This window comes from Saccopteryx leptura, chromosome 11 (genome assembly GCF_036850995.1).
Source record: "Saccopteryx leptura isolate mSacLep1 chromosome 11, mSacLep1_pri_phased_curated, whole genome shotgun sequence".
NCBI classification, from domain to species: domain Eukaryota; kingdom Metazoa; phylum Chordata; class Mammalia; order Chiroptera; family Emballonuridae; genus Saccopteryx; species Saccopteryx leptura.
Window position 1 is genome coordinate 51,081,051 of NC_089513.1, and position 26,928 is coordinate 51,107,978.

The window sequence follows — 26,928 nt, forward strand, 5'->3', positions numbered from 1 at the left end:
AGTCCCCTGGGCCTGGCATGCAAAACCATTTGTATAAAAATGTCTCTAGAACAAAATTCAGAATAGATTTCCCATTGCTGCCTCTACAGGTATTCTAAGCTCCACCCAATCTAGAGCATTTTCTATTCCTTGTATATGTTTTAGGCTAGCATATTTTCAAAGTCAAGAATCAAATACTACTTTATTTGTTAAAATGCACATTCCTACCCCTCATGGCCAGAAGCTCTCTCTTTAGAATCTGAATACTTAATATCTTCTTCTCCTTAGGATCTTATTGACAATTTTATAACCATAAAGACAGTCTCATTTAACATCTGGTTACTTACATATCTTACAGGTGTTTATAAGGACTAATATTTTAAAAATATAGAGCAGTTGGCACAGTATCTGACTCAGTAAAGGTGACTTTTATTGTTAATTCTTATCCTACCTATCTTTTATAGTGTTAGGTAAATAATGTTCATGATAGCCCTTTTATGATTTTGTATGTTCTCCATCAGGCTTTGGGTGGGACAGGGATTATGTTTCATTCATTACTGAGTAACTTGCAAAATCTAGCCCATGGTTTCATTCAATAAATATTAGCTGAACAAACCATATGGTACTTATTTTTTAAATTGTGATAAAAATGTAAACAAAGTGTTCCTAAAATAAGTGTTGCTCATTAAATACAGACCTTTCTTTCTGTCCTTTCAGAAGAAGCTCCTGAGGCCTCACCTGCTTCTCTGGTGGTCCCCAAATGCTGCAAAGTCAGGTCCCCTCAGAGTCCTGGCTTCTTTCCACCCTTGACCTCAGGCAGTACACCTGTCTCTCAAACCCTGTGAGACTCTGGATGGGACATACTAGAAAAGTTTTAGCTAAATAAGTCACCTTTTTTGAGTCTTCATTCCTGATCCTGTACCAGGTCTTAGAAGTGGGCTTCTGTCTCCTCACCAACTCACAATATTCGCCTAGGACACAGCTAAAGTAAAGACATTGTATCTCATTTCTTGTGCCTGGGTCCCTGGCTTGATGACCTACTAAATACTTGTACTTTTATGGTTAGACTCTGTCTTGATTTTTCCAGAGATGTCAGCATTGTCTTTCTATCCTTCAAACACCTTACAACTAAAGTGTTATCCATTGACATTTTGCTGACAAATTTGCTGGTGCTGAGAGCCTGCTCATGAATTTCCAAGGACTCCCCTGATGTGCTTTATTTATCTGCAGAGGACCCTGCACCTGCTAGTAGACTGTTGATACCAGATGCTGGCAGGGGCTGAATGCAAGTAATATTTGGAGCAGACCTCCTGCCTGATTCAGCATGGTCTGGCAGAGTGGCCGCCTCCTCACTTCCTGTGCTCTCAGTGTCCACTAACCCCTGTGCAGTTAATGGCCCATGGCCACGGTGCTGACCTGGCTGATGGTGCTCATAGCTCGCATGTAGCTCTCATTTCTGGAGCGGAACTTTGGTGACGTGAGCAGGCCTGCAGGGTCAAGGCTGTCTAGGCTTCGGTTGATGGAGACTTCACTTACTGCCCTCAGGTAACTGTGACTCCGGATCTGGAGTTTGGGGGAGTGTTCATTGGAAATCCTGGAAGAGAACAACGAAAGGGGTGCATTTAGTCATGTGCTAACATGCAGACAAGTAATCAGATGTGGCAGGACAGAAACTGATGTGGCACCTTCAGTGTGGGGGCAAATAATATAAACGCCCCTCCTCTGGTTGCTAAACTCCTGCACAGTGTCTCAGAAAGAAACCTCTTCACAGGACATCATCAAGGTCTGGTGATATTAGAGAGCAATTAAATTCTTTCAACCCATGAAACAGTTTCGTCAGTCACCTTCTCCTAGGCATCCTGGGGAGGGGGACAATAGATGGGACTGTCCTGCCCCAGAATTCTGTCCTGTGTAATTTGTCAGTTTTCCTCTGTGCCCCTTTCTTTTCTGTGCTTTCACTAAACAGAAATTTTAATTTAAAAACTCCATTCAATGTGGCAAAACACCATAAAATAAATAGAAATTACAAAAGAGAAATGCACCAGAATATTATAAAGAAAACGATAAAACTTCATGGCAGGCAATATACACAAGGTCTAAACAACTATGAAGGAGAACACTTTTCCTGAATAAATATTGTAATAAAAATGAACATTTCCCCTAATTAATTTATAAATTTAATTCAATTTCAATAAAAATTCCCACAGAATTTTTTATTAGAATGTAACAATATTTACAAATGTAAAGCAGTATAATATGATATAGAAGAATATATTTAATAATAATTTCTATACCTACGAATTAAAGATATTTACTAGAATTTTCTGAAAACAAACAAACTATAAAGCCTTATGGAAGGCAATGAAAAAGGCTTTAAGAAATGCAAAGAAAAATGGTGGAGAAAGATTTTATAGGCATGATGTTCAACCTAAATGGCATGAAACAAAGTTAAGAAAAATAATCACTGAGTAGGGAACATGTTTGCAACACTACACAACATAACAAAAAGAGTTCACAGCCATACTATGTAAAGTGGACATAAAAATGAATAAAAAATAGTATAACCAATTCAAATAAAATAGGGAAAGGCCATAAAGAGGTAACCACAGGAATATAGATACATAAATTCATAGGAAAATAAATTTATATGTCACCATGCATATCAAAATATTATACGTTCAGTGTCACTTAGTAGCTAGGGAAATGTTGATACAAAATAAGATGCCATTTGCACATCAGATCCATACACATCTATGTCCATGTCCTCAGATGGTAAAGAGTTCATATTCCAAATGTCCTCTTAGCAATGTGTTATAGCGCATCCATCCTTGAAGCTTGTATGAAGTTACTTAAATATAATAGCTGAGAAAGATATACTCAATAATACTAAACCCAGAGAATATGATTAGCAGCCAGGTTTTGCAATTGTACCGAGGGAGGGAACCAAATTAAAACAGATCTGGAACTTGACAAATAACACTTTTAGGTATTTTACTATTACAAAAGAAAAACTGATTGTTCGAGAACATGTTCCCCGTGGAGCCTTCAAGTAGCTGCCAAACATGAAAACACCTCTGCCGTGTCAAGGAAATATTTCCCATGTGTTATATCTTATTATGGTGAGTCACAGTGGGTTATTATAAAAAAGCCCATGCCCAAAATCCTGACCAACAGACAAATGGAAGAATTAATTTTCCCTTTACAATCTCTTCTAGGAAAAAAGAGTCCTAGCTAGACGCAGTATAACCTGAAGTTCACCTCTCTTTAGAACCTGAGAGGCAGATGACAAATATGTTTCTTTGGCTGTGTTGCAACCTGACCCAGAGCAATGATATTGCCACCATAAATAGTGAGCTGTTCCAAATGGTTATCAGGGCAGCAGTAGGGGTGGCTATTGAATAAATGGCCTATATTCAAAGGAAGAAGTGAATGTCCGCTGCTTTGAAAAATGAGTGTCTGCTGGCTGCGATGGGGAAATGAGGCGTCACCGCCACAATCCTTCACCCTGGCCACTTGTTCTGAAGTCAGGCAGAATCCTCAAATTTTAAAGAGAAAAACCATCCAGAAAGGATGTTCTATTTTAGAGAAGCATTCCTGATAAAGCAACACGTACTTCAATAATAAACTAAATATAAGGGAAACAAAAATCTTGTTCATTTAGAGAGCAGAGCCCACAGCTGTCAGTACAGTAGGTATATGTGCCCCTGATGTGGAAACACTCATTAAAAAACATCCAAAGTAATGCACTGATTACTTTATGTTTACCTCAAAAGAAAGTTGATTTGTTTAGAGGAAAGGGAATGTGTTTATTCAGAAATGTTAGCTCTCATGTTAGATTACTTTTTTGCTGTTGACTTATTCAAATGGTATTCATCTTTTCCTACTTATCACACTAAATAACTTATGCTCAGTTCGCCTCTCTTGGCTTATCAGAACTGAACTGAAATTTTTGCCCGGTTGGGTCCCAGGTCCCATTTATTATCATGTCCTTTAACTACATACAACCAAAGACGAGATACCCTCCAAGGCTGTGAGGCAGCCATATACACAAGCCTGGCCCAGTCTATCAGAAGGCTGCCATTGCAAAGAAGGGAAAACACAATCATACCCAGACCATGAAATCTTAGTGAAGGTGTCCCAAAAGAGAAAATGACTAACTTTATTACTGAAAATGTAACTTTATAAACTAAATAAGCTCTGGAGATTGGGATCTAATGTATAGCACAATGATAATGGTTAATAATAGTGTGTTGTGTACTTGAAATTTACTAACAAAGATCTTTTTTTAAATTTTAATATTGAGGTATAACTGACATATAACATTCAATTTATTTCAGGTGTACAGCATAATGATTCCATATTTGTATATATTGTGAAATGTTCACCACAGTAAGTCTAGTTAACATCTATCACTTCACATAGCTACCATTTTTTTTCTTGTAATGAGAACTTTTAAGATTTATTTTTTTTTAGCAACTTTGCAATATATACTACAATATTATTAACTATAGCCACCATGCTATACATCACATCCACATGACTTATACTTTATAACTGGAAGTTTGTTCAACCCACCCCACCTCTGTCAACCACCAATCTGTTTCCTATGTCTAGAAATTTCAGTTTTTAGATTCCACATATAAGTGAGATTACACGGTATTTGAAAATAGATCTTAAGTGGTGTCACCACACACACAAAAAGGTAACTGTGAGGTGACAGATGTTTTAATTAACCTGGTCACTGTACATTTTAAATACAGGTTGGGGCAAAAGCAGGCTTATAGTTGTGAGTATGCAAAACACAGAGTTTATATTGTATTATTATTTATTAATTATTGGCCACGTGAAAAACTGTAAACCTACTTTTGCCCTACCCTGTATATATAATTTTTCTTGGGTCAATGGCTTATACTACTAACTTTATTCTGACAACTCACAAATCTATCTGTAGCCCATAGCTTTCTCCAAAACTTTAAAACTAAACTTTTAATTAACTATTATACATTTCTGCCTAGGAATTCCATAGATATCAAAAAATCATTATTGCTTGACGTGTGGTGGCGCAGTGGATAAAGCGTCAACCTGGAACGCTGAGGTTGCTGGTTCAAAACCCTGGGCTTACCCGGTCAAGGCACATATGGGAGTTGAAGCTTCCTGCTCCTCCCCCCTTCTCTCTCTCTCTCTCTCCTCTAAAATGAATAAATAAAAATAATTTTAAAAAAATTAAAAAAAAATCATTATAGCCCCCTATATGAACACATTACCTTTTCCCTCAAATTCTTTTTCTTTTATTCCACATTGAGTTGAATGGCTCTGAAATTTACCCATTACCAAGCTAGAAATCCATATTTACCCAGTCTCTTTTCTTAACTGTCCAAATTCTACTGACCATTGAATTTTTTGTTTTACTTCCTGTACACATTTAATATTACTCTTCTTCTTATCTTTCTAATGCTTCTTGCTCCATTACTTCTTTGGTTCAGACTTTGTTTTGACCCTGTTAACCCAGGCTCCCTGAGACCAGCATGTGCCCTCAAATGCATTTCTTTTTTCCTGCTCCTGAAAGGACACTCTCCTGCTTAACATCCTTCTGTGAATCCTCCTCACCCACCAGAAGAAGTCTAAACTCCTTACTTTTCTGCTATCACTTTGCTACTTCCTCACATACCATGCATAGTTTTCCTACTAATTTATCTTTACACATGCTGGCTTTTTTGTTGTTGTTTGTTTTCTTGAAATATGCTCCTTTTTCCATTTTCTACCCACAAAACTCTTACTTCAGCTGATTTAGCAGGTCACTAGATGTCAGATCGTTTGTTTAGGTCAATGATCTTCAGAAAGCCTCCTCTGTTCTTCCCAGGCTAAATGAAGTACTTCTCCATCTATACTCTGATAGTGTTTTATATTTCTCTGTTAAGCACTTTTCTCATTGTTGTCATTTTTTGTTTACATGTCTGTGAACTCTTAAATTGCTGAGCTCTTAGAAGATAGAATCAGTGTTTCAGTCATTTTGTTACACACTGGTATGCTGGTATTTCAATTTTTTTAATGGCTAATAACAATACCTACGTCTTCCTTAAGTGCTTCCTTTATTCTAGGCACTGCACATGAATCATCTCATGAATAGATGAATGGCTAAATACATAAATGAATGAGAAGGTAGTTCAATTGACCATTACAGTAGATCTGAAATAGTTTTCAAAATTTCAGAATTGTCTTTTTTTCACTTATAAAGATCCTATAAAAGATTTAAAAAGCTTTATTGTGATCTAACTCACATATCATAGAATTCAGACTTTTAAAGTGTACATTTCAGTGGCTTTTAGTTAATTTACAAGTTATGCAACTATAACCATTTTTTAATGTTAATTTTCAATTTATTATGTTGACATGGTTTCAAATACACCTCAACATAACACCTGCAACCCCCCACATTGTGCCCCCATATCCCATTCAAAGTTTCTTTCCATGCCCATTTCACCCCCTTTGCCACCCTCCCACTACTTATACTCCGCCTTTCCCTCTGGGACTTGCTTGGGTTCTTTTTTTGGTCTCAGATAAATATTTGGAACATTTGTTTCAGACCTGTGAAGTATGCCATTGGTATTTTAATAGGAATTGCATTGTTTTGGGAAGTATGGACATTTTAATGATGTTAATTCTTCCTATCCATGAACATGGTATATGCTTCCACTTGTTTGCATCTTCCTTAATTTCTTTCTTCAATGTCTTATAATTTTCTGAGTACAAGTCTTCTACCCCCTTAGTTAAATTTTTTCCTAGGTACTTAATATTTTGTTTTCATAATAAAGAGGATTGTTTCCTTAATTTCTCTTTCTGTTTATTATTGGTGTATAAAAATGACCCAGATTTCTGAATATTAATTTTATATTTGCCACCTTGCTGAATTCATTTATTAAGTCTAGTAGTATTTTGGCTGAGACTTTAGGGTTTTCTATGTATAGTATCAAGTCATCAACAAATAATGACAGTTTTACTTCTTCTTTTCCAATTTGGATGCCTTTTTCTTCTTCTTATTGTCTGCCTGCTGTGGCCATGACTTCCACTACTATGTTGAATTAGAGTGGGGAAAAGGACACCCCTGTCTGGTTCCTGATCTTAAGGTGATTGTTTTTAAGTTTTGTCCATTGAGTATCATGTTGGCTGTCAGTTTGTCATATATGGCCTTTAATTATGTTGAGGTATGTTCTCTGTATTCCCATTTTGCTGAGAGTTTTGATCATAAATGAGTGCTGGGTTTTAGCAAATGCTTTTTCTGCATCTATTGATATAATCATCTGATTTTTTCCTTCCTTTTTTTTATATGATGAATCACATTTATTGTTTTTCAAATATTGTACCAGCCTTGCCTCCCCAGAATAAATCCCACTTGATCATGATGTATGATCTTTTTAATGAGTTGCTCGATCTGGTTTACTAATATTCTGTTGAGAATTTTAGCATCCATGTTCATCAGGAATACTGGCATATAGTTTTCTTATTTTGTAGTGTTTTTACTTGGTTTTGGAGTGAGGATAATACTTGCTTCATAAAATGAGCTTGAGACCGGGTGGTGGCGCAGTGGATAGAGCGTTGGACTGGGATGCAGAAGACCCAGGTTCGAGACCCTGAAGTCGCCAGCTTGAGCCCAAGGTCGCTGGCTCCAGCAAGGGGTTACTCGGTCTGCTGAAGGCCCGCGGTCAAGGCACGTATGGGAGAGCAATCAATGAACAACTAAAGTGTCGCAATGCGCAACGAAAAACTAATGATTGATGCCTCTCATCTCTCCGTCCCTGTCGATCCCTCTCTCTGATAAAATGAGCTTGGAAGTTTTTCCTTTTCCTGAATTTTTTAAGAATAGTTTGAGAATAGATGCTAGTTTTTTGAATGTTTAGTAAAATTTGCCTGTGAAGCCATTTGGTTCAGGACTTTTGTGTACTGGGAGTTTTTTTTTAAAACTGTTTTATTTGTTTGTAATCAGTTTGCTCAGGTTTTGTGATTCTTCCAAATTCAGTTTTGGAAGATTGTACATTTCTAGGAATTTATCCATTTTGTCCAGGTTGTCCAATTTTTTTGGTGTATAGTTTTTCATAGAATATTCTTACAATCCTTTGTATTTCTCTGGTGTCAGTTGTTACTTCCCCACTTTTATTTCTAATTTTATTTTTTGGGTTCTCTCTTCTTTTCTGGATGAACCTGGTTAAAGGTTTGTCAATCTTGTTTACCTTTTCAAAGAACCAGCTCTTCATTCATTGATCTTCTTAATTGATTTTTTTTAGCCTCTATGTCATTTATTTTCATTCTGATATTTATTATTTTCTTCCTTCTACCTCCTCTGGGCTTTATCTGTTGTTCTTTCTCTAGTTTCTTTAGGTAAAGGGTTAGATTGTTTATTTGAGCTTTTTCTTACTTCTTAAGGTATGCCTGTAATGCTATAAACTTCCCTATGAAGACTGCTTTCACTGTGTCCCATAGATTTTGGGTTGTTGTATTTCATTTTTATTTGTTTCAAGGAAATTTTTTTATTTCTTCCTTGATCTTCTTGTTAACCCATTCATTATTTAATAACATGTTATTTAGCCTCCAAATGTTTGAATATTTTTCAGTTTTTCTATTGTAGTTGATATCTAGTTTAATTCCATTGTGGTCAGAGAAGGTGCTTGATATAATTTAAATCTTTCTAAATTTACTGATACTTGTTTTGTGTCCTAACAAGTGGTTTACCTTAGAAAATGTACCATGTGCACTTGAAAAGAATGTATATTATGCTGCTTTGGGTGAAATGTTCTGTTTCTGAAGGTATCAATTAAATCCTGTTGATCTAGTGTGTCTTTTTTTTTTTTTGTATTTTTCTGAAGTTGGAAATGGGGAGGCAGTCAGACAGACTCCCGCATGTGCCTGACCTGGATCCACCCAGCATGCCCACCAGGGGGCGATGCTCTGCCCATCTGGGGCATTGCTCTGTTGCAACCAGAGCCATTCTAGCATCTGAGGCAGAGGCCATAGAGCCATTCTCAGCACCCGGGCCAACTTTGCTCCAATGGAGCCTTGGCTGCAGGAGGTGAAGAGAGAGACAGAGAGGAAGGAGAGGGGGAGGGGTGGAGAAGCAGATGGGCGTTTCTCCTGTGTGCCCTGGCTGGGAATCAAACCCGGGACTCCTGCATGCCAGGCCAATGCTTTACCACTGAGCGAACCGGCCAGGGCCAATCTAGTGTGTCTTTTAAGGCTGCTGTTTCTTTGTTAATTTTCTGTCTGGAGGATCTATCCATTGATGTTAGTGGGGTATTAAAATTCCCTACTATTACTGTATTGCTGTTGATCTTTTCTTTTATGTCCATCAAAATCTGCTTTATATATTTAGGTTTTCCTCTATTGGGAGCATAAATATTTATAATGGTTATATCCTCTTGGATTGCTCTCTTTATCATTTTGTAGTGACTGTTTTTGTCCCTTCCTATTGGCTTTGTTTTAAAGGCTATTTTGTTAGATATAAGTATTGCTCCCCCAGCTTTTATTTTATTTTCATTTGCATGGAAATATTTTTTTCCATCCTTTCACTTTCAGTCTATGTATATCTTTATTTTGAGGTAGGTCTCTTGTAGGCAGCATCAATGTGGGTCTTGTTTCCTTATCCATGCAGCTACCTTATGTCTTTTGATTGGAGCATTTAATTCATTTTTATTTAAGGTTATTATTGCTATAAACTTATTTATTGACATTTTATGTCTATGGCCATACCACCCTGAATGTGCTCGATCTCATCTGATCTCGGAAGCTAAGCAGGGTTGGGCCTGGTTAGTACTTGGATGGGAGACATTTTATTCTTTAAACCTATAATCCTCTTTCTCTTGATCTCTATTTTTTTTTTTTCTTTTCCTATAGTAGGCCCTTTAACATTTCTTGCAGTATTGGTTTGGTGGTAATGAATTCCCTGAGCCTTTTATTGTCTGGGAAGCTCTTTATTATTTTTCTTTTCTTTTTCTTCTTCTTCTTCTTCTTCTTCTTCTTCTTCTTCTTCTTCTTCTTCTTCTTCTTCTTCTTCTTCTTCTTCTTTTAGAAAGAGAATAGGGACAAACAGACAGGAAAGGAGAGAGATAAGAAGCATCAATTCTTCATTGCAGCAGCTTAATTGTTTATTGATTGCTTTCTCATATGTGCCTTGACTGAGGGGCTCCAGCCAAGCCAGTGATGCCTTGCTCAAGCCAGCAACTTTGGGCTCAAGCCAGTGACCTTGGGCTTCAAGCCAGAGACCTTTGGGCTCAAGCCAGTGACCATGGAGTCATGTGTATGATCTCATGCTAGAGCCAGCGATCCCTGCACTCATGCTGGTTAACCCATTCTTAAGCCAGATGAGCCCACACAAAAGCCAGTGACCTTAGGGTTTTGAACTTGGGTCCTCTGTATTCCAGGCTGATGCTCTATCCACTGCGTCACTGCCTAGTCAAACTGGGGAACACTTTATTTCCCCTTCAATTTTAAACAATGGCTTTGCTGTATAGAGTAGTCTTGGTTGCAGGTTCTTGTTTTGCATCACTTTGAATATTTCTTGCCAATCCCTTCTGGCCTGAAGTGTTTCTGTTGAGAAGTCAGATGTCAGCCTCATGGGTTTTTTTTTTTTTTTTTGTAGGTAACTAATTGCTTTTCTCTTGCAGCTTTTAGTGTTCTCTGTCTCTTAACTTTGACATTTTAATTATGATGTGGCTTGGTGTGGGCCTCTTTGGGTTCATCTTTAATGAGACTCTTAGTGCTTCTTAAACTTGTGTGACTTTTTTCTTCATCAATTAGGAAGTTTTTAGCTATGATTTATTTTTCTTTTTCTTTTTTTTTTTAATTTGTATTTTTCTGAAGTTGGAAACGGGGAGGCAGTCAGACAGACTCCTGCATGCACCTGACCGGGATCCACCTGGCATGCCCACCAGGGGGCGATGCTCTGCCCATCCAGGGCGTTGCTCTGCCACAATCAGAGCCATTCCAGCGCCTGAGGCAGAGGCCATGGAGCCATCCTCAGCGCCCAGGCAAACTTTGCTCCAATGGAGCCTTGGCTGTGGGAGGGGAAGAGAGAGACAGAGAGGAAGGAGAGGGGGAGGGGTGGAGAAGCAGATGGGTGCTTCTCCTGTGTGCCCTGGCCAGGAATCGAACCTGGGACTCCCACACAGCAGCTCGATGCTCTACCACTGAGCCAACCGGCCAGGGCCTCAGCTATGATTTCTTCAAACAAGCTATCTATCCCTTACTCATTCTCTTTACCTTCAGGTACTCTTATGATGTGGCTATTGTTTCCTTTCATGTTATCACGGAGATCTTTTAGAGTTTCCTTAGCCTTTTTGTGTTTCTTTTCTTTCTGCTGCTCTACTCATGTGCTGATGCTTATCTTGTCCTCTAAATCACTGATTTAATCCTCTGCTTCATTCAGCCTGCTGTTGATTCCCTCTAATGCAGTCTTCATTTCGGATATTTTATTTGTCATTTCTGACTGGTTGTTTCTTATGGTTTCAATGTCCTTTTTAATGCTTACTAAATTCTCACTTTGACCATTCATTCTTACTCTAAGATCCTTGAGCATACTAATAACCATTATTTTAAACTCTGCATCTGGTAGTTTGGTTGCTTCCATTTCATTTAATTTTTTTTCTGGGGATTTCTCTTGTTGATTCATTTGGGTCATATTTCTTTGCCCATTTTGTCTGCATATTATGTAGCTCTGCTCTGACTCTTAAATTTGTTGTGGCATCTTTATGAGGAAGATGGGCTCAGTGGTACTAACCTCCAGGCCACCTGAGATCCTTGCTCTAGGAATGTTTCTTTTTTTTTTTTAATTTTTTAAAAATTTTTTTGTTCTTCTTTAATTTTTTTTAAATTTATTCATTTTAGAGAGGAGAGGGAGAGACAGAGGGAGAGAGAGAGAGGAGAGACAGAGAAAGAGAAGGGGGGAGGAGCTAGAAGCATCAACTCCCATATGTACCTTGACCAGGCAAGCCCAGGGTTTCGAACCGGCAACCTCAGCATTTCCAGGTCGATGCTTTATCCACTGCACCACCACAGGTCAGACTAGGAATGTTTCTTAAGAATTATATTTACCCTCTTATTGTATGTGAATCTTGGATGCTGTTGGCCCTTTTGTGGGTGGAGTTACCTTTCAGACTGGTTGGCTTTAATAGTCAACCTTGATCCTGTGTATTAGATGCTGTGCAGTATTTGTCTAATTGGGTGTATTTACTCTCTACAGTGTCTGGTGCCTGCTGAACTCCTACTTTGTGTGTGCCACTTGTGTAGCTAGCTGAGTCTAGTGTTGATGTGGTATGCCACCCACTATTGGTTGTGTTGGTTCTGGGTCCTCTTGGTCAGGGTTTGGGTATGGGTTTACATCAGCTATTGTTTGTAACCTGCTGTGGGCTACCTGTCTCCAGCAAACTGCCTTGTTTGCTTTTTGTGTTTGTATTTCCTGTGTCTGGGTATGTGAGGGAGGGGCCAAACCCTGTATAAGAATCAGCTTCCTCCTGCTTAGAGCTGATAGCAGTAAAAGGGCCCAAGTTCTGTAAGATTGCCTCCACTTTTCAGCTGCTTCATCTCCTCTTGCAGCTGCCTGGTATTCCCAGAGTCTTTTGTAGAAAGACTGTCATGTAGGCTCAGACTGGCTTCACCCCATTAATCCTTCTACAGTGTGCAAGCTTGATGGGTTAGGGCAGCTAAGCCTGGGATGATAACACTAGTGGGACCTCCTACTTCAGGAGTCTGTATATCAGGAGCTCAGTACAGGGAAAGGGGCCCCTACTCCAGAGCCTAATCCCTCAGACACTGCTGGATACTCCATTTTCATTTCTCCCCAGTGAGGTGAGCACCAGGTTTAGATTGTGTGGGGCCAACAATTCTCTTTGCAGAAGTTCTTCCAGCTGGGGAGCTCCCAGTCTCAGGGAGGGAGACTGAGAGAGTCCTCCCTTGGGTCTGACAGTGCCCCCATAAAAAGTGGTGAAGCCCCTCAACTGGTCCCAAAAATAGGCTCCAGGGGACACACACCTTGAATGTCCATGCTCCAGACCTCTCATCCTCACCCCTGTAGAACCTATCCCAGTGGGGTAGGGTATCTGAGACCCGGGCCGGCTGACTGTGAAGCTCTACCCTGTCCAATGCAAGCACAGGCTGCTGTGCAGGTGCTGACCACAGAAAGAAGAACCTGCCTCAGCTGGGCCCAGTGTCTGAGGAGCCTTCCCTTTGGACACTAGCAAGCATAGTTGGGTCCTGCTCTGATGCTCTCTGCAGCTGGCCACTGGATATGCTGGCCCTGGGCCTCTCTGGAGGGAACCCAGTGCAGACCAGTGCATGACACTGCTCATTGACTGACCCTTCTTGGAGTTATAAGTGAACCAGAGTATGTGGTTGCCTCTGCTGGGCCTAGGTTCACATGGAAATGGCAAGCCACACACCTGAGCTGGCTTTCATCCACACTGAGCCTGGGGGAAGGTCAGCAAAAGGCCCAAGTTTCCCGAGGATCGCTTCCTGCTGCCTCTATCTTCTGGCTGCCTTTTGGGCTTGGCCACTGAAATAAAACCTCTAGTAAAGTCTAGAGCAGGGGTCCCCAAACTTTTTACACAGAGGGCCAGTTCACTGTCCCTCAGACCATTGGAAGGCCGGACTATAAAAAAAACTATGAACAAATCCCTATGCACACTGCACATATTTTATTTTAAAGTAAAAAAACAAAACGGGAACAAATATAACATTTAAAATAAAGAACAAGTAAATTTAAATCAACAAACTGACCAGTATTTCAATGGGAACTATGCTCCTCTCACTGACCACCAATGAAAGAGGTGCCCCTTCTGGAAGTGCGGTGGGGGCCGGATAAATGGCCTCAGGGGGCTGCATGTGGCCCGTGGGCCATAGTTTGGGGACCCCTGGTCTAGAGCCTGTGGAAATTCAGTGATTAGAAAGGGTGGTGGGTGTAGCTCCACTCCTCGGCCCCAGATGTCAGCCTGTCCAGACTTTTTTCACAGACCTCAGTAGGGTGTGGCCCCCAGGAGTCCACTGGGTGTGGCTCCTGAGACCCAGAGATGTAGTCTGCCCGCAGTCTGGACAGTTTCTACTGAGTCTCCCATGAGGTGGAAGTACCAGTCATAGTCTCGAGAGCATGTGGTCACTGAAGCGCCCCCTGCTTCCTGGCTGACTTCTCAGAACTGCCCAGTCTCCATAGGGTGGGAAAGGAGAGATCCTGACGGTGGGACAATTGCTTTCCTCCAGGCTGATGCCATGTGGAGGGGGCTGTCCCGCCCAAGAGAGATGGTGACTGCAGTATTGGAGAATGATTCAGCACAGGGGTTCTGGTGGCCGTCCCCCACAGTGTCTCTCCCTGGACCACCAACTTCACACTCTCCTCACATGATTCTAGTCCTCTCAGTTCTCCCTGCTGGACCCCCTGGTAAGTGGCTGTGGCCAAGATTTTCTGTGTTGGCCCTTTAAGGTGGAGCCTGTGTCTCTAAGAGGTCCCATCTCTTTCTTGCAAACAGAAACCTTGGCTCTTTTGACAACCAAATGCTATGTGGGAACCTCTTCTCAAATCTTGGGCACCAGCCTGGGACTTAGGATCCTCCCCTCTCAGGGCAAACCTCCCTACAGTGAGAGTCCCTCTGGACCCTCAGCTGCCACTCATTCCTGGGAGCGGGGCAGCCATTCTGCATCTCCGCCCTTCCTACCAGTCTCAGTGTGGTTTTTTCAGTGATCCTTGGTCATATACTCCTCTTTGTTTAGTCCAAAGTTGGTTTTTCAAGATGATTGTTTTTAAATTTAGTTATGGCACCAGTTTGGTCCTGAGAGGTTACAGTTGGAACTTCTCCCTTTCTGTTGCCATCTTGGAATCTCCCTAACCACTATTTAATTAATTTTAGAATATTTAAATTAACTCTGACCCCCCCCCCCCCTTTCCAATTCCTGTATCCATTTGTAGTCACTCTTCACTCTGCCCATCCCTAACCCTTGGAAACCACTAATCAGCTTTCTGTCTCTAACTCAGTATGCCTTCGTTTGTTTGGGACATTTCATATATAGAGAGTCATAAAATGTGGGATTATGCAAATGGTTTCTTTCACTTATCAGGATGTTTATAAGGTTCATCCATATTGTAGTATGTATCAGTACTTCATTTCTTTTTATGGAAGAATTATATTCCATTGTATGGATTTATATCACAATTTATTTGTCCATTTACCAGCTGATTAATATTTAGTTTGTTTCCACTTTTTTGGCTAATATAAATCTTGCTTGTGAATAATTGTAGAGAAAACAGCTGTGTTAGGCTTGTTCACTGGTTTTTCAGCTGCAAGCACTTTACATAATTAGTGCGTGAGATGTGGCAGAAAGCACGTGTGTATCTCTATGGGAAACTATGGGTGTTTTCCCTCTGTGGCAATTCTCCCAGATCACTCTCCCATCAATGCCAGGTATGGTTCTGATTTCCTCAGCTGCCACCATCAGGGGTGGTTTTCCTGACCCCTTGCCCTCCACTGCGAAAAGCACTTTTTCTTTCCTTATTTGCTTGCCCACCCGTCTCTGCAAGCCTCCAATAAACGAGTAATGGCCAGACACTTTCCAATTCCGCAGTTTCTCCATTGCCCAATCCAATGTGAACCTGCCCAGCCTCAACCACGGGCATTACAATAATCATGCATAAATTTTTGTGTTGGCATGTATTTTCAATTCTCTTGTCAATACAGGTCTTATGGGAAAAATAGTATTCAAGATAAAAGAGCAAAAAATGCTATATATAGGGTGAAACTCTTAGAAAGGCAGAGGACTTTGATGGATTTAATTCTACACAAAAGCAATTGTAAAAAAAAGACAAGAAAAGAAGGCAAATCTATGGAAATCAATGATTTCTGAACTCTGAAAACCAAAGGCAGAGAATGAATGAAAATTATTTATTCAAGGAAAACTACTGACTATCGATGAAAGAGTGGGGTCTGTGGTAATTTAACTTGGAGACACACCCAGTCTCCTGTTCCCCAGCTCCATGGCACAGTGCCTATGAATGGACGGCAGCCTCAAAATCAACAGAGGAAAGTCACCTCTTGGAGCTCCGTAGAAAACACCATTTTCAGTGTACACTGACATTTTTACTGATTTCACAGTTCCTTGTAAATACCCCATCAAAGGAGCACAGCTTAGACACAGGGGCAACTCAAGTCATCAAGGTAATGGAGAGCCTGGAAATCTTGACATAAATGAACTAGATAAAGGTAGCATGTCACCTGGAGAAGAGCATCCTTAGCTGGGACATGATAGTTGTGTTTACAACAATTGAAGACTACTGCATGGAAGAGATATCTTCTTGTGACCTTTCGGCACGTTAGTAGTAAGGACAGACACAGAGCATTTGACAATAGGGGTTAAAAGAGCACCAACATTAAAAGAATGTAAGAGACTGTCTTTAGTTGCTTTTTTTCGGCCTCAAATGAAGTCAGAATATAAACACTTTGTGAAAAATTTATCAAAATACTTTTGCGCTGGTTTTAGCTGCTCCAATTTGTCGATGTAAACTTACATCTGTGTAAGCTCATCTGCTCCAGGCTGACACTCTTTAAATGGAAAGAAGTGCTCTGTATTTGGCTCAGAGCAGCATGTAGGTCACTATTTCCAGCCCCTCCTAAGAATTACCACTGCAGGCTCTTGACTAACTAGTGCATTTGAATTGTCATCACATTTTTCTTAGTGATGACATAGGTCTTTTCTGCTGGTTTATAAACTCACACTGCTGTCATCTGTCTCTGTGATCTCTGCTTAAGGCAATTCTTTTCCTGGATGTCTTCATCATGGTCATGCAATTTATTCTCAGTAATACCATACAGAGTTTTAATTATATTACTGTTTTAAAATTACTAGAATAGTAAAATTATATTTGGATTTATTACTGTGCTTTCCATAAAATAAGAGAAGTATTCTTTTTTTTAGGCATAGCAATAATAGTCCCTGAAATCCATATTACTATATTGTTTACAGTCCCTAAAACTTACCGTAATTATATACAGTTGACCCTTGAACAACATAGGTTTGAACAGCACAGGTCTACTTAAACACAGATTTTTAATAAATACAACCAGCTCTTCCTGCCCACAGGTTTTGCATCTGCAGATTCAAAGAGCCACAAATCAAAAACAGTATTTTCCTATTCCCAACCGCAGATTTTTCTCTCTGGTTCCAAACCACTGATCAAATGTGAAAAGCTGACTGAATTTAAGTTTTTGGTCAGTCAAAGGATATACACTAGGCCCTGGCAGTTTAGCTTAGTCCAGGGGTCGGGAACCTTTTAGGCTGAGAGAGCCATGAACGCCACATATTTTAAAAGGTAATTCCGTGAGAGCCATACAACGACCCATGTATGTTATGCATTATCCAATAAAAATTTGGTGTTTTCCCAGAGGACAGCTGTGATTGGCTCCAACCACCCGCAACCATGAACATGAGCGGTAGGAAATGAATGGATTGTAGTACATGGGAATGTTTTATATTTTTAAGGTTATTATTTTTTTTACTAAAGATTCATCTGCGAGCCAGATGCAGCCATCAAAAGAGCCACATCTGGCTCGCAAGCCATAGGTTCCCGACCCCTGGCTTAGTCGGTTAGAGCATTCTCCTAAACACCATGGTTGCGAGTTCAATCCTTCCATAAGGGCACTTACAAGAAGCAACCAGTGAATGCACAACAGGTAAGTGGAACAACAAATGAATGCCCCCCTCCACTCTCTGTCTCTTGAAAAATCAATTTAAAAACAAAAGGATAGGCTGACTAGGTGGTGGCGCAGTGGATAGACCGTTGCCCTGGGATGTGAGGACCCAGGTTTGAAACCCGAGGTCGTTGGCTTGAGTACGGCTTATCCGGCTTGAGTGCAGAGTCGCTGGTTTGAGTGTGGAATCACAGATGTGACTCCATTGTCTCTGGCTTGAGCCTAAAGGTCACTGGCTTGAAGCCCAAAGTCGCTGGCTTGAACCCAAGGTCCCTGGCTTGAACCCAACATCGCTGGCTTGAGCAAGGGGTCACAAGCTTTGCTGGAGCCCCCTGCTGTCAAGGCATGTATGAGAAGGGGTTCCCTATTTTTTAAATCATTACAAACCATATGTTTAAAAATTCATTCTGAAATTTTTCAAAGGATTCATATTAGGTTAACTATTTGCAATTTTCAGAAACCTCTCTTTGGAAAACAATATTAATACTTACTTTTTTCTTTGCATATTTCCACACTTCCTAAAATATTACCGACAATGATTCTACAATCATATCTGAGTTTCCTTAAATGAAAACTAAATTTATATGGCTTTATGTGTTTTTTGATTTGTGGCAGTTACCAGTTTGGGCTCTAGTTTGGGCTTACATAGTTGGCCATGTTCTCTATGTATGCCCAGTTTAATTAAGTTTTAACCCACAAGGCCATGCCAGCAAAGGCCATGTGGGGAGCTTAAACTTCCACCCTCATGAGGCTGTAACGAGGTGCTCCAGCAGTGGTGGTCTCAGAGAGGGCCAAGTAAGGAGCCGGGACTGTCATCCTGGTGAGGATTCCCCTACCCCTCCTGCGATGTTAGTGGAGACCACATGGGGAGCCTGGACTTTCACTCCTGTGCAGCAGTTAGAAGGCATCCGTACCCCTCCTTGCACGGGTGGTTTCACAAGAGGCCTAGTGAGAGTCAGGTCTTTCATCATTAGCCAGTGACCCTCTTTTTATTTTATTTTATTTTATTTTATTTTATTTTATTTTATTTTATTTTATTTTATTTTATTTTTTCTGAAGCCGGAAACGGGGAGAGACAGTCAGACAGACTCCCGCATGCGCCCGACCGGGATCCACCCGGCACACCCACCAGGGGTGACGCTCTGCCCACCAGGGGGCGATGCTCTGCCCCTCCGGGGCGTCGCTCTACCACGACCAGAGCCACTCTAGCGCCTGGGGCAGAGGCCAAGGAGCCATCCCCAGCACCCGGGCCATCTTTGCTCCAATGGAGCCTTGGCTGCAGGAAGGGGAAGAGAGAGACAGAGAGGAAGGAGGGGGGGTGGAGAAGCAAATGGGCGCTTCTCCTATGTGCCCTGGCCGGGAATCGAACCCGGGCCCCCCACACGCCAGACCGATGCTCTACCGCTGAGCCAACTGGCCAGGGCCAGCCAGTGACCCTCAAAGTGGTGTCAGTGGAGAGCATGTGGGGAAGTCAGAACTTCTACTCCCATTAAGAGTAATGAGGAACCCCACCTTAGATAACAAGATTTGAGTGGAGACTTTCTTATCTACTGGCAGTAAAGAGCTGGTCCCCTTCTTCCCCTGCTGGAGTGGTGTTAAAAGAAATGCCAGCTAGAACAGAAGGGTAAATAACACCTGTAGTCTCATGACATAATGCAGAAATATCCAGGTTTCAATTGTCATACTAAGACCCAGAAAGGTTTAAAATGATGAAAAAGGACAATTAACTGATGTCAATTGAGATGGTAGAGATGTTAGAATTATCTGAAAAACCTTTAAAGTAGTCATGACAACAATGCTTCAAAGAGTAATTATGGATACATTTGAAACTAGTAAAAAAAAAAGTCTTGGCAAATAAATAGTTTCAGCAAAGAAATAGAAGTTATAAAGAGGAGCCAAACAGAAATATACTAACTAAAAAATATAACAAATATAAAGCTTGGTGGATGGGCTCATCCCAACTCTGTCTTTGTGCTGATGGAAAGTTTTTGTACCTTGACTATCTCAATATCCTGTGTGTATATTGTACAACACAATTTTGTAAGATGTTACCACTGAGAGAAGAATGGGAAAGATCTATATGGAATCTATTATTTGTTTATTTATTTTCAGCAAGAGAGACAGAAAGAGGACAGACAGGCAGGAAGGGAGAGAGATGAGAAACATCAATTCTTTGTTGTGGCTCCTTAGTTGTTCATTGATTGCTTTCTCATATGTGTCTTTTTTATTTTATTTTATTTTTTTTAGAGAGGAGAGGGAGAGAGAGAGAGGAGAGACAGACAGAGAGAAAGGGGGGAGGAGCTGGAAGCATCAACTCCCATATGTGCCTTGACCAGGCAAGCCCAGGATTTTGAACCGTCATATGTGTCTTGACCAGGGAGGGATGGGTGCTCCAGGAGAGTAAGTGACCCATAGCTCAAGCCAGCGACTTTGGGCTTCAAGCCAGCAACCCTGAGGTTTCCAACCTGGGCCCTCTGCATCCCAGTCCGATGCTCTATCCACTGCTCCACTGCTTGGTATCTATCATTTCTTTACCACTACATGTGAATCTACAATTCTATCAAAATAAAAAAAATTTAAAAAGTAATAACTCCACTCTCATATAATGAATGGGTTAAGATGTATAGATGCTGTTTGACTTCCTATGGGGTTACATCCCAATAAACTTATTGTAAAAAATGCTAGCAAAACACAGTACACTGGGTAGTACCAGTGGCTTACCCTGGTGACTGACTGCGTGCTTATGAGCTACAGCTCGTGCTGCTACCCAGCATCATGAGAGTATCAAACTGCATACTGCTAGTCAGGAAAAGGTAAACATTGAAAAAGATGTTTACATTGAATTTATCGGGGTGACACTGGTTAACATAATTATACAAGTTTCAGGTGCCTAATTCTACAACACATCTCTCTGTACTGTATAGCGTGTTTACTCCCCAAGTCATCTTCATCCACCACCGTTTCTCTCCCCCGTATCCTCCTTCTCCCCAACCCTCGCAACCTCCACACTGCTGTCCATGTCCATGAGTTTTTGCTCAATCCCTCCACTGCCTCACTCAGCTCTCTCGCCTCCTGACAGTTGTCAGCCAGCTTTGTCTCTTTTACTTGTTGGTTCATTTGTTCATTAGATACCATACGAGTGTAATCATATGATACTCGTCTTTTTCTGACTGCCTTATTTAATGATCTCCAGATCCATCCATGCTGAAAAACTCAAAATTCAAAGTACAGTTCCTACTGAATGCATATGGCTTTTGCACCATCATACAATCGAAAAATTGTAAGCTGAACCGTCATGTCAGTGACTATCTGTAGAAAAGAAACTAATACTGTCATTCCTGACCTACTCCAACCCTGGATGTGAGAACTAAGGTCAAGGCTGAGAATAAACAGAACCAAGTTAATCTCCAAATTTTTAAGCTGCTATGATCAATCAGTGTCTCTGTGTGCCATAGTGCACAATGCATGCTTTAAGAATGTACTCATGAGCCCTGGCCGGTTGGCTCAGTGGTAGAGCATCGGCCTGGCGTGCGGGGGACCCGGGTTTGATTCCCGGCCAGGGCACATAGGAGAAGCGCCCATTTGCTTCTCCACCCCCCCCTTCCTCTCTGTCTCTCTCTTCCCCTCCCACAGCCAAGGCTCCATTGGAGCAAAGATGGCCCGGGCGCTGGGGATGGCTCCTTGGCCCCTGCCCCAGGGGCTAGAGTGGCTCTGGTCTCGGCAGAGCGACGCCCCGGAGAGGCAGAGCATAGCCCCCTGGTGGGCAGAGCGTTGCCCCTGGTGGGCGTGCCGGGTGAATCCCAGTGGGGCGCATGCGGGAGTCTGTCTGACTGTCTCTCCCCGTTTCCAGCTTCAGAAAAATACAAAAAAAAAAAAAAAAAAAGAATGTACTCATGGGCGTGGGCTCAAGGACCTGTGTTGGCACCACCGTGCATGAGGCTCCTGTCTGCTCTATTCCCTGTTTGCTGGATGAGGCAGCACTGTTCTCAGTGGGCAGAAAGAAAGGCAGGAGCCAAGGGTGGTGGTGGGACTTTCCTGTTGCTCTTCTCTGATTTGCAGCATTCTTGTCTGATTCTCTGGGACATGTTGGTAGTTTCTGATGCCCAGACTCCTCTCCTGTCACCTGCTCTCTTTGCAGTACATCACTGGCTACCACATTTCCTAATGCCCACCCCGGTGCTTTAGTTAAGGCACGAAGACAAGAGGTGACTACAGAGAAGGGCATTTAAAACATTTTTAATGTGCCACCAAACACACACAAATGCACATTCACTGTCTGTGTGTCACATCAGGTTCAGCTGTAGAAATGCAACAGTTCTGAAACCGATATTTAGAGAAAATAACTACCTATTCATCCAAACAAAAAAGAATTTAAAGGCTTTCCAGGAAATGTGAAGAATCATTAACTTTTCAGATTCTGAATGGAAAGTATAATTGATCACAATATAATGCAGAAATACATTTTTAACCGTTTTCAAGCAAAATGAAAACATGCTGCTCTGATGTATTATCACCAGAATCGAACAGTATTCAAATGACCACGTGTTCTCTGCCTAAATCAATTAGGTACAAGGACTGTAGTAATTAGGACTGTTGGCAGTCAAAATCTTTTTCAGAATCGTGTTCAGATATTGAAAAGACAACTTCTACCCACTTTTATTACCTTTGTATTGTGATAAACAGTAGTTGTTTATGCCTTGAGTGAGAAAGAATGGAAAGATAATATATATTAACCCCAATGAGGATGGTTTAACTTATCCACAGAGAAGCACTGAACAATCACTTATTAACACATAAAAAGAACATTCTGGTGACGATGTTCCCTATTATGGTAGCAACATAATAAATTATACATAGTCTGCTGTGGAAAAGCCCAAGATTCTGATAAGGAATGTGTACAAAACTCCAGCCAGAAGCCAGAGAATTAGAATAATAAACAAAGCTACTCTTTCATATGGTGCTGTCTGGAGAGCTAGAACTCCCCTCTTTTCCTTCCCTCAGCTAAACCTTAAGAGCCCTTCCTCTTCTTCGGGTCTTTATTAACTGGCCTTCGTCTCCGCTCTAATGAAAAAGGCATTTATGCTCTGTCCTGCTCTTTCCTGTGCTCACTGGGTTAAGTGAGGGAAAGGGTGTTTCTGTTTCCAAGGACACGCGCCTGGACAGCAAGGAGAGTCAGTCCCGAAGAGCGCCTACAGGGGGCAGTCAACGCCGAGGAATGAAACAACGTTCTGGCCGTACTGGACTCTTTTTTTTTTTTTTTTTTTTAATTATCCACAGGTCAGGCCGTACTGGACTCTTGTAGGTAGATACGCATGATGCAGATCTCCAAGAAAGGTGCCTTTTAGGAAATTCAGGGTTATTCGCGCATATCAAGTTCTTAAATGTTTACCATTGGTGACTTAAAGAATCAGAGGGTGTCAGGGGCCTGGATTGACGTGGTCATCTTTTCTAAGGCTCTCATTTTACAGATGAGGGGAGTACATGAGGGTTAAAGGAGCTCTGTGGTATAACTAGCGAGACACCGTTGACACTAGAACTGCAGTTTCTTAGTAGACTGCCCCACATTCTTTAAAAAACTCCACGTGGCCCCTGTCTGCTTTTATTTACAAGGTAAATATCTAATGTTAAAAGGTCATCCCTCCCCCGTTGGAATTAGCATTCCTACAGTTGAAGCTGAAAGTGGTGAAGCTCATTAGGGGAAAACGGGCAAAATTGCAATAAGATAGAATTATGAATGTATTGCAGTGTTTTACTATTTTATAGCAACCATAGGCTCTCAATGGTAAAACCAGTAAATAATAATAATAATAATAATTGTTATATAATAATATATTATATATAATATATAATATACTCACAAAAGTTAGGGGGTATTTCAAAATGAATATGAAGCAATAAAATATACTCTAATTTTATTAACAGTATATATAATATATAATAATATCATTTTAATTATATAATAATTATTGTTATTATTGCTCTAGCTGTATTGTTCTGCCTATTGTCTTTAAATATATTTAGAATGAGGAGTATTTTTTTCTGGTGAATTTATGCATCCATTTTTCTGGTAAACACTTTGGGAATTTTATTATTAATTTCACCCCCTCTATTTCTGAGTCCTACTCAGAGCAATTAATATAGGCTCTCAGGGTATTTTAAAGAGCGAGATACTCAAAATTTGGTTCTAGGACTAGCGCATCACCTGGGAGCTTGCTGGAAATGCAGACTCACGGGTCCCATGTCAAGCCTACTGAACCAGCACCTGCATTTTTTTTTAATCAATCAAAAATTTTTTTTCTTTTTTACAGAGAGAGAGTCAGAGAGAGGGATAGATAGGGACAGACAGATAGGAACGAAGAGAGATGAGAAGCATCAATTATCAGTTTTTCGTTGCGACACCTTAGTTGTTCATTGATTGCTTTTTCATATGTGCCTTGACCGTGGGCCTTCAGTAGATCAAATAACCCCTTGCTCAAGCCAGCGACCTTGGGTCTAAGCTGGTGAGTTTTGCTCAAACCAGAAGAGCCTGTGCTCAAGCTGGTGACCTCGAGGTCTCGAACCTGGTTCTTCCGCATCCCAGTCTGACGTTCTATCCACTGCACCACCGCCTGGTCAGGCCCAGCACCTGCATTTTAACAGGATTCCCTGGTGATGCGTATGTGCAAGAGAGTTTGAACAGAACACCCCTAAGCCCTCTAGAACTCCAGGACTACCTGGCAGAGGGTTTTGCCTCTTGTTCCATGTTTTGAGCTGGGTTCCTAGTTCTTATCTCAGTGTTCTTGCCGGAATGAACTTTAGCATTTCCCATTGAAAAGAAGAGTATACTGTAACTAGAGCTTTAAAATCAGGATGGAAGAATAACAGAGGAAGGGAGTTCTTAATGAATTCCCTGTGTATTCTTTCATGGAACTTTTTTTGTAACATGAAAGGGCACACTATGTTGATGTTATATCAGGAAGGTTTGACGTTCTAATATAAAATTACTGAAAACTGAAATAACAAACCCAAACCAAACCCAGTTTCTTGGTGAGTGCTTGACTCACTCACAGGTAATGAATTAGGTTCCTAACAGCCACATGAACCCTGTCAGCTCCCAGGATATGAGGACCCTTGGCAACAAACTAATATTGGCAGAAACCTTAACTTCTCAGTTTTGTTTCATTCCACCAGAAAGTTTAAAGTAGTGTTTTACGCACAGCACAAGTGCCTGACTATCCTGGATAGCCGTAACAGTGGATAAATATTTACTGAGTATTCACTATGCAGAAGTCTTGGATCAAAATGTTTTCCTAATTAGTTAAATAGTTATTATTGTACTACTAGCAATGCAAGGGTGTAGGTAGAAGAGTATCCTTGGATCCTGATGACCTTATCCCACACATTAAATCATATATCCATTTACTTTACATATTTTCAGAGAGTTATCCATTTTGGGGGCAAATGACTTGCCCATAATCATCTAAGGAAACAGACAAATGTATGAACAATAAAAGTACTGGATAATAAGTACTTGGATAAAGATTTTTACCAGAAATTTTTAAATTGGGTTTCTAGTGCAATTCTATGTTGACAGTTTGGATTGATCAGTCCAACTATCCTGTTTGTTTACGATAAGATGAATAGTGATCCTCTAAATATGAGGTTAGAACTGGTAGGGCCAAGTTCTGGTCTAACTACCTCTAGTTCTGAATAACTTCTTGCCCTACTGATAAAAATATAGACAAATTCATTTTAACACCTTGCTAAATGTTTTTTAAAAACTGACTTAACCTCTTGAGAAAGTGCCTCTTGTTAAGCCTCATGCGTCCCTGTCCTAAGTGGGTTGGAGGCAGTTCTTCCCCTACCTTGGCCTCCCCACTGCACATTCCAGAAACAAGCTTGGGTCCTGGCACGCCTGCTGCCCAGTGACAGGAGCCAGCTGAGCGTCACTTCACTGCCCCCAGCCACAGCCTTGCCTTCCACAGCTGGAGTTCTCTGAGAGAAAGAGGAGCAGGGAGCCCAGCGCTTAACACTGGTCTAAAACCAGGCAAAGCCAGAGACCTTATTCCAGCCATTTCCTATGACCCTACATGCCAGATCCACACTTTGACCATTCACTCAAGCAAAACTGCCATGAGTGGAGATGTGGGGTTTTTTTGTTTTTGTTTTTTTTGTATTTTTCTGAAGCTGGAAATGGGGAGAGACAGTCAGACAGACTCCCGCATGTGCCCGACCGGGATCCACCGAGCACGCCCACCAGGGGCGACGCTCTACCCACCAGGGGGCAATGCTCTGCCCATCCTGGGCGTCGCTGTTGCTACCAGAGCCACTCTAGCGCCTGAGGCAGAGGCCCCAGAGCCATCCCCAGTGCCCGGGCCATCTTTGCTCCAATGGAGCCTTAGCTGCGAGAGGGGAAGAGAGAGACAGAGAGGAAGGAGAGGGGGAGGAGTGGAGAAGCAGATGGGTGCCTCTCCTGTGTGCCCTGGCCGGGAATCGAACCCAGGACTTCTGCACGCCAGGCCGACGCTCTACCCCTGAGCCAACCGGCCAGGGCCGAAATGTGGTTCTTGAAGGGCTGTGCAGTGGAGTTTGCAGCTGCCTTCTCTTCAGCATTGTTTCTTGCCTAAGGATTTAAGGGGAGAGCACAAATGCAGGCTTCCCACTACTACAAATTATGCAGCAGTCCACTTTCCTATGTCTGGGGAAAGTGCAAGGGTCAGGACACATGGAGTGCAAAGGCTGAGTCTTGCTCTCTGCCAGTTGCTGATAATCTTGACTGAGGAAAACATCTGATTACAAACTGCATGTGACATTTGAAGTGGTTCGAGATTCAAAGACGGCAACAAAGTAGGTGGACATTCGAACTGCAACCTCCTAGGACCAAATTGATTACAACTTAATTTAAGAACAATCATTTTGAAAAACAAACTTTGGACTAAATAAATAGGAATCTATAACTAAGGATCATAGAAGAAGCCACATTGAGACTGGTAGGAAGGGCAGAGATGCAGAAAGGACTGCCCCACTCCCAGGAGTGAGTGGTGGCTGAGGGTCTGCAGAAATTCTCATTGTGGAGAGGGTTGCCCTGAGAGGTTTGGGTCCTCAGCCCCAGGCCCAGAGCCCCAGCCTAAAACCCCGGAGCCTAGAAGAGGCGCCCAGACAGCATTTGGCAGTGAAAAGAGCTGGGTTTTTGTCTGCGAGAAAGAGACAGAGCTCTTGGAGATGCAGGCTCCATCTTAAAGGGCCTGCATAGAAAATC

The 26,928-nt window shown here is 41.5% G+C and overlaps 1 protein-coding gene and 1 non-coding gene across 9 annotated transcripts in view; both read right to left on the reverse strand.

The window, feature by feature from the left end:
- Positions 1-26,928, reverse strand: part of DLGAP1 (DLG associated protein 1) — a 978,693-nt gene that overhangs the window by 197,914 nt on the left and 753,851 nt on the right. For all 8 annotated transcript variants that reach the window (XM_066353621.1, XM_066353619.1, XM_066353620.1 and 5 more), the window contains one exon: positions 1,396-1,573. In XM_066353621.1, the coding sequence (XP_066209718.1) occupies positions 1,396-1,573 (178 nt within the window). The remainder of the gene's footprint in view (positions 1-1,395; positions 1,574-26,928) is intronic.
- TRNAS-GCU (transfer RNA serine (anticodon GCU)) lies at positions 11,098-11,173 on the reverse strand. Its single transcript has one exon. It is a non-coding gene; the product is annotated as a tRNA-Ser (tRNA).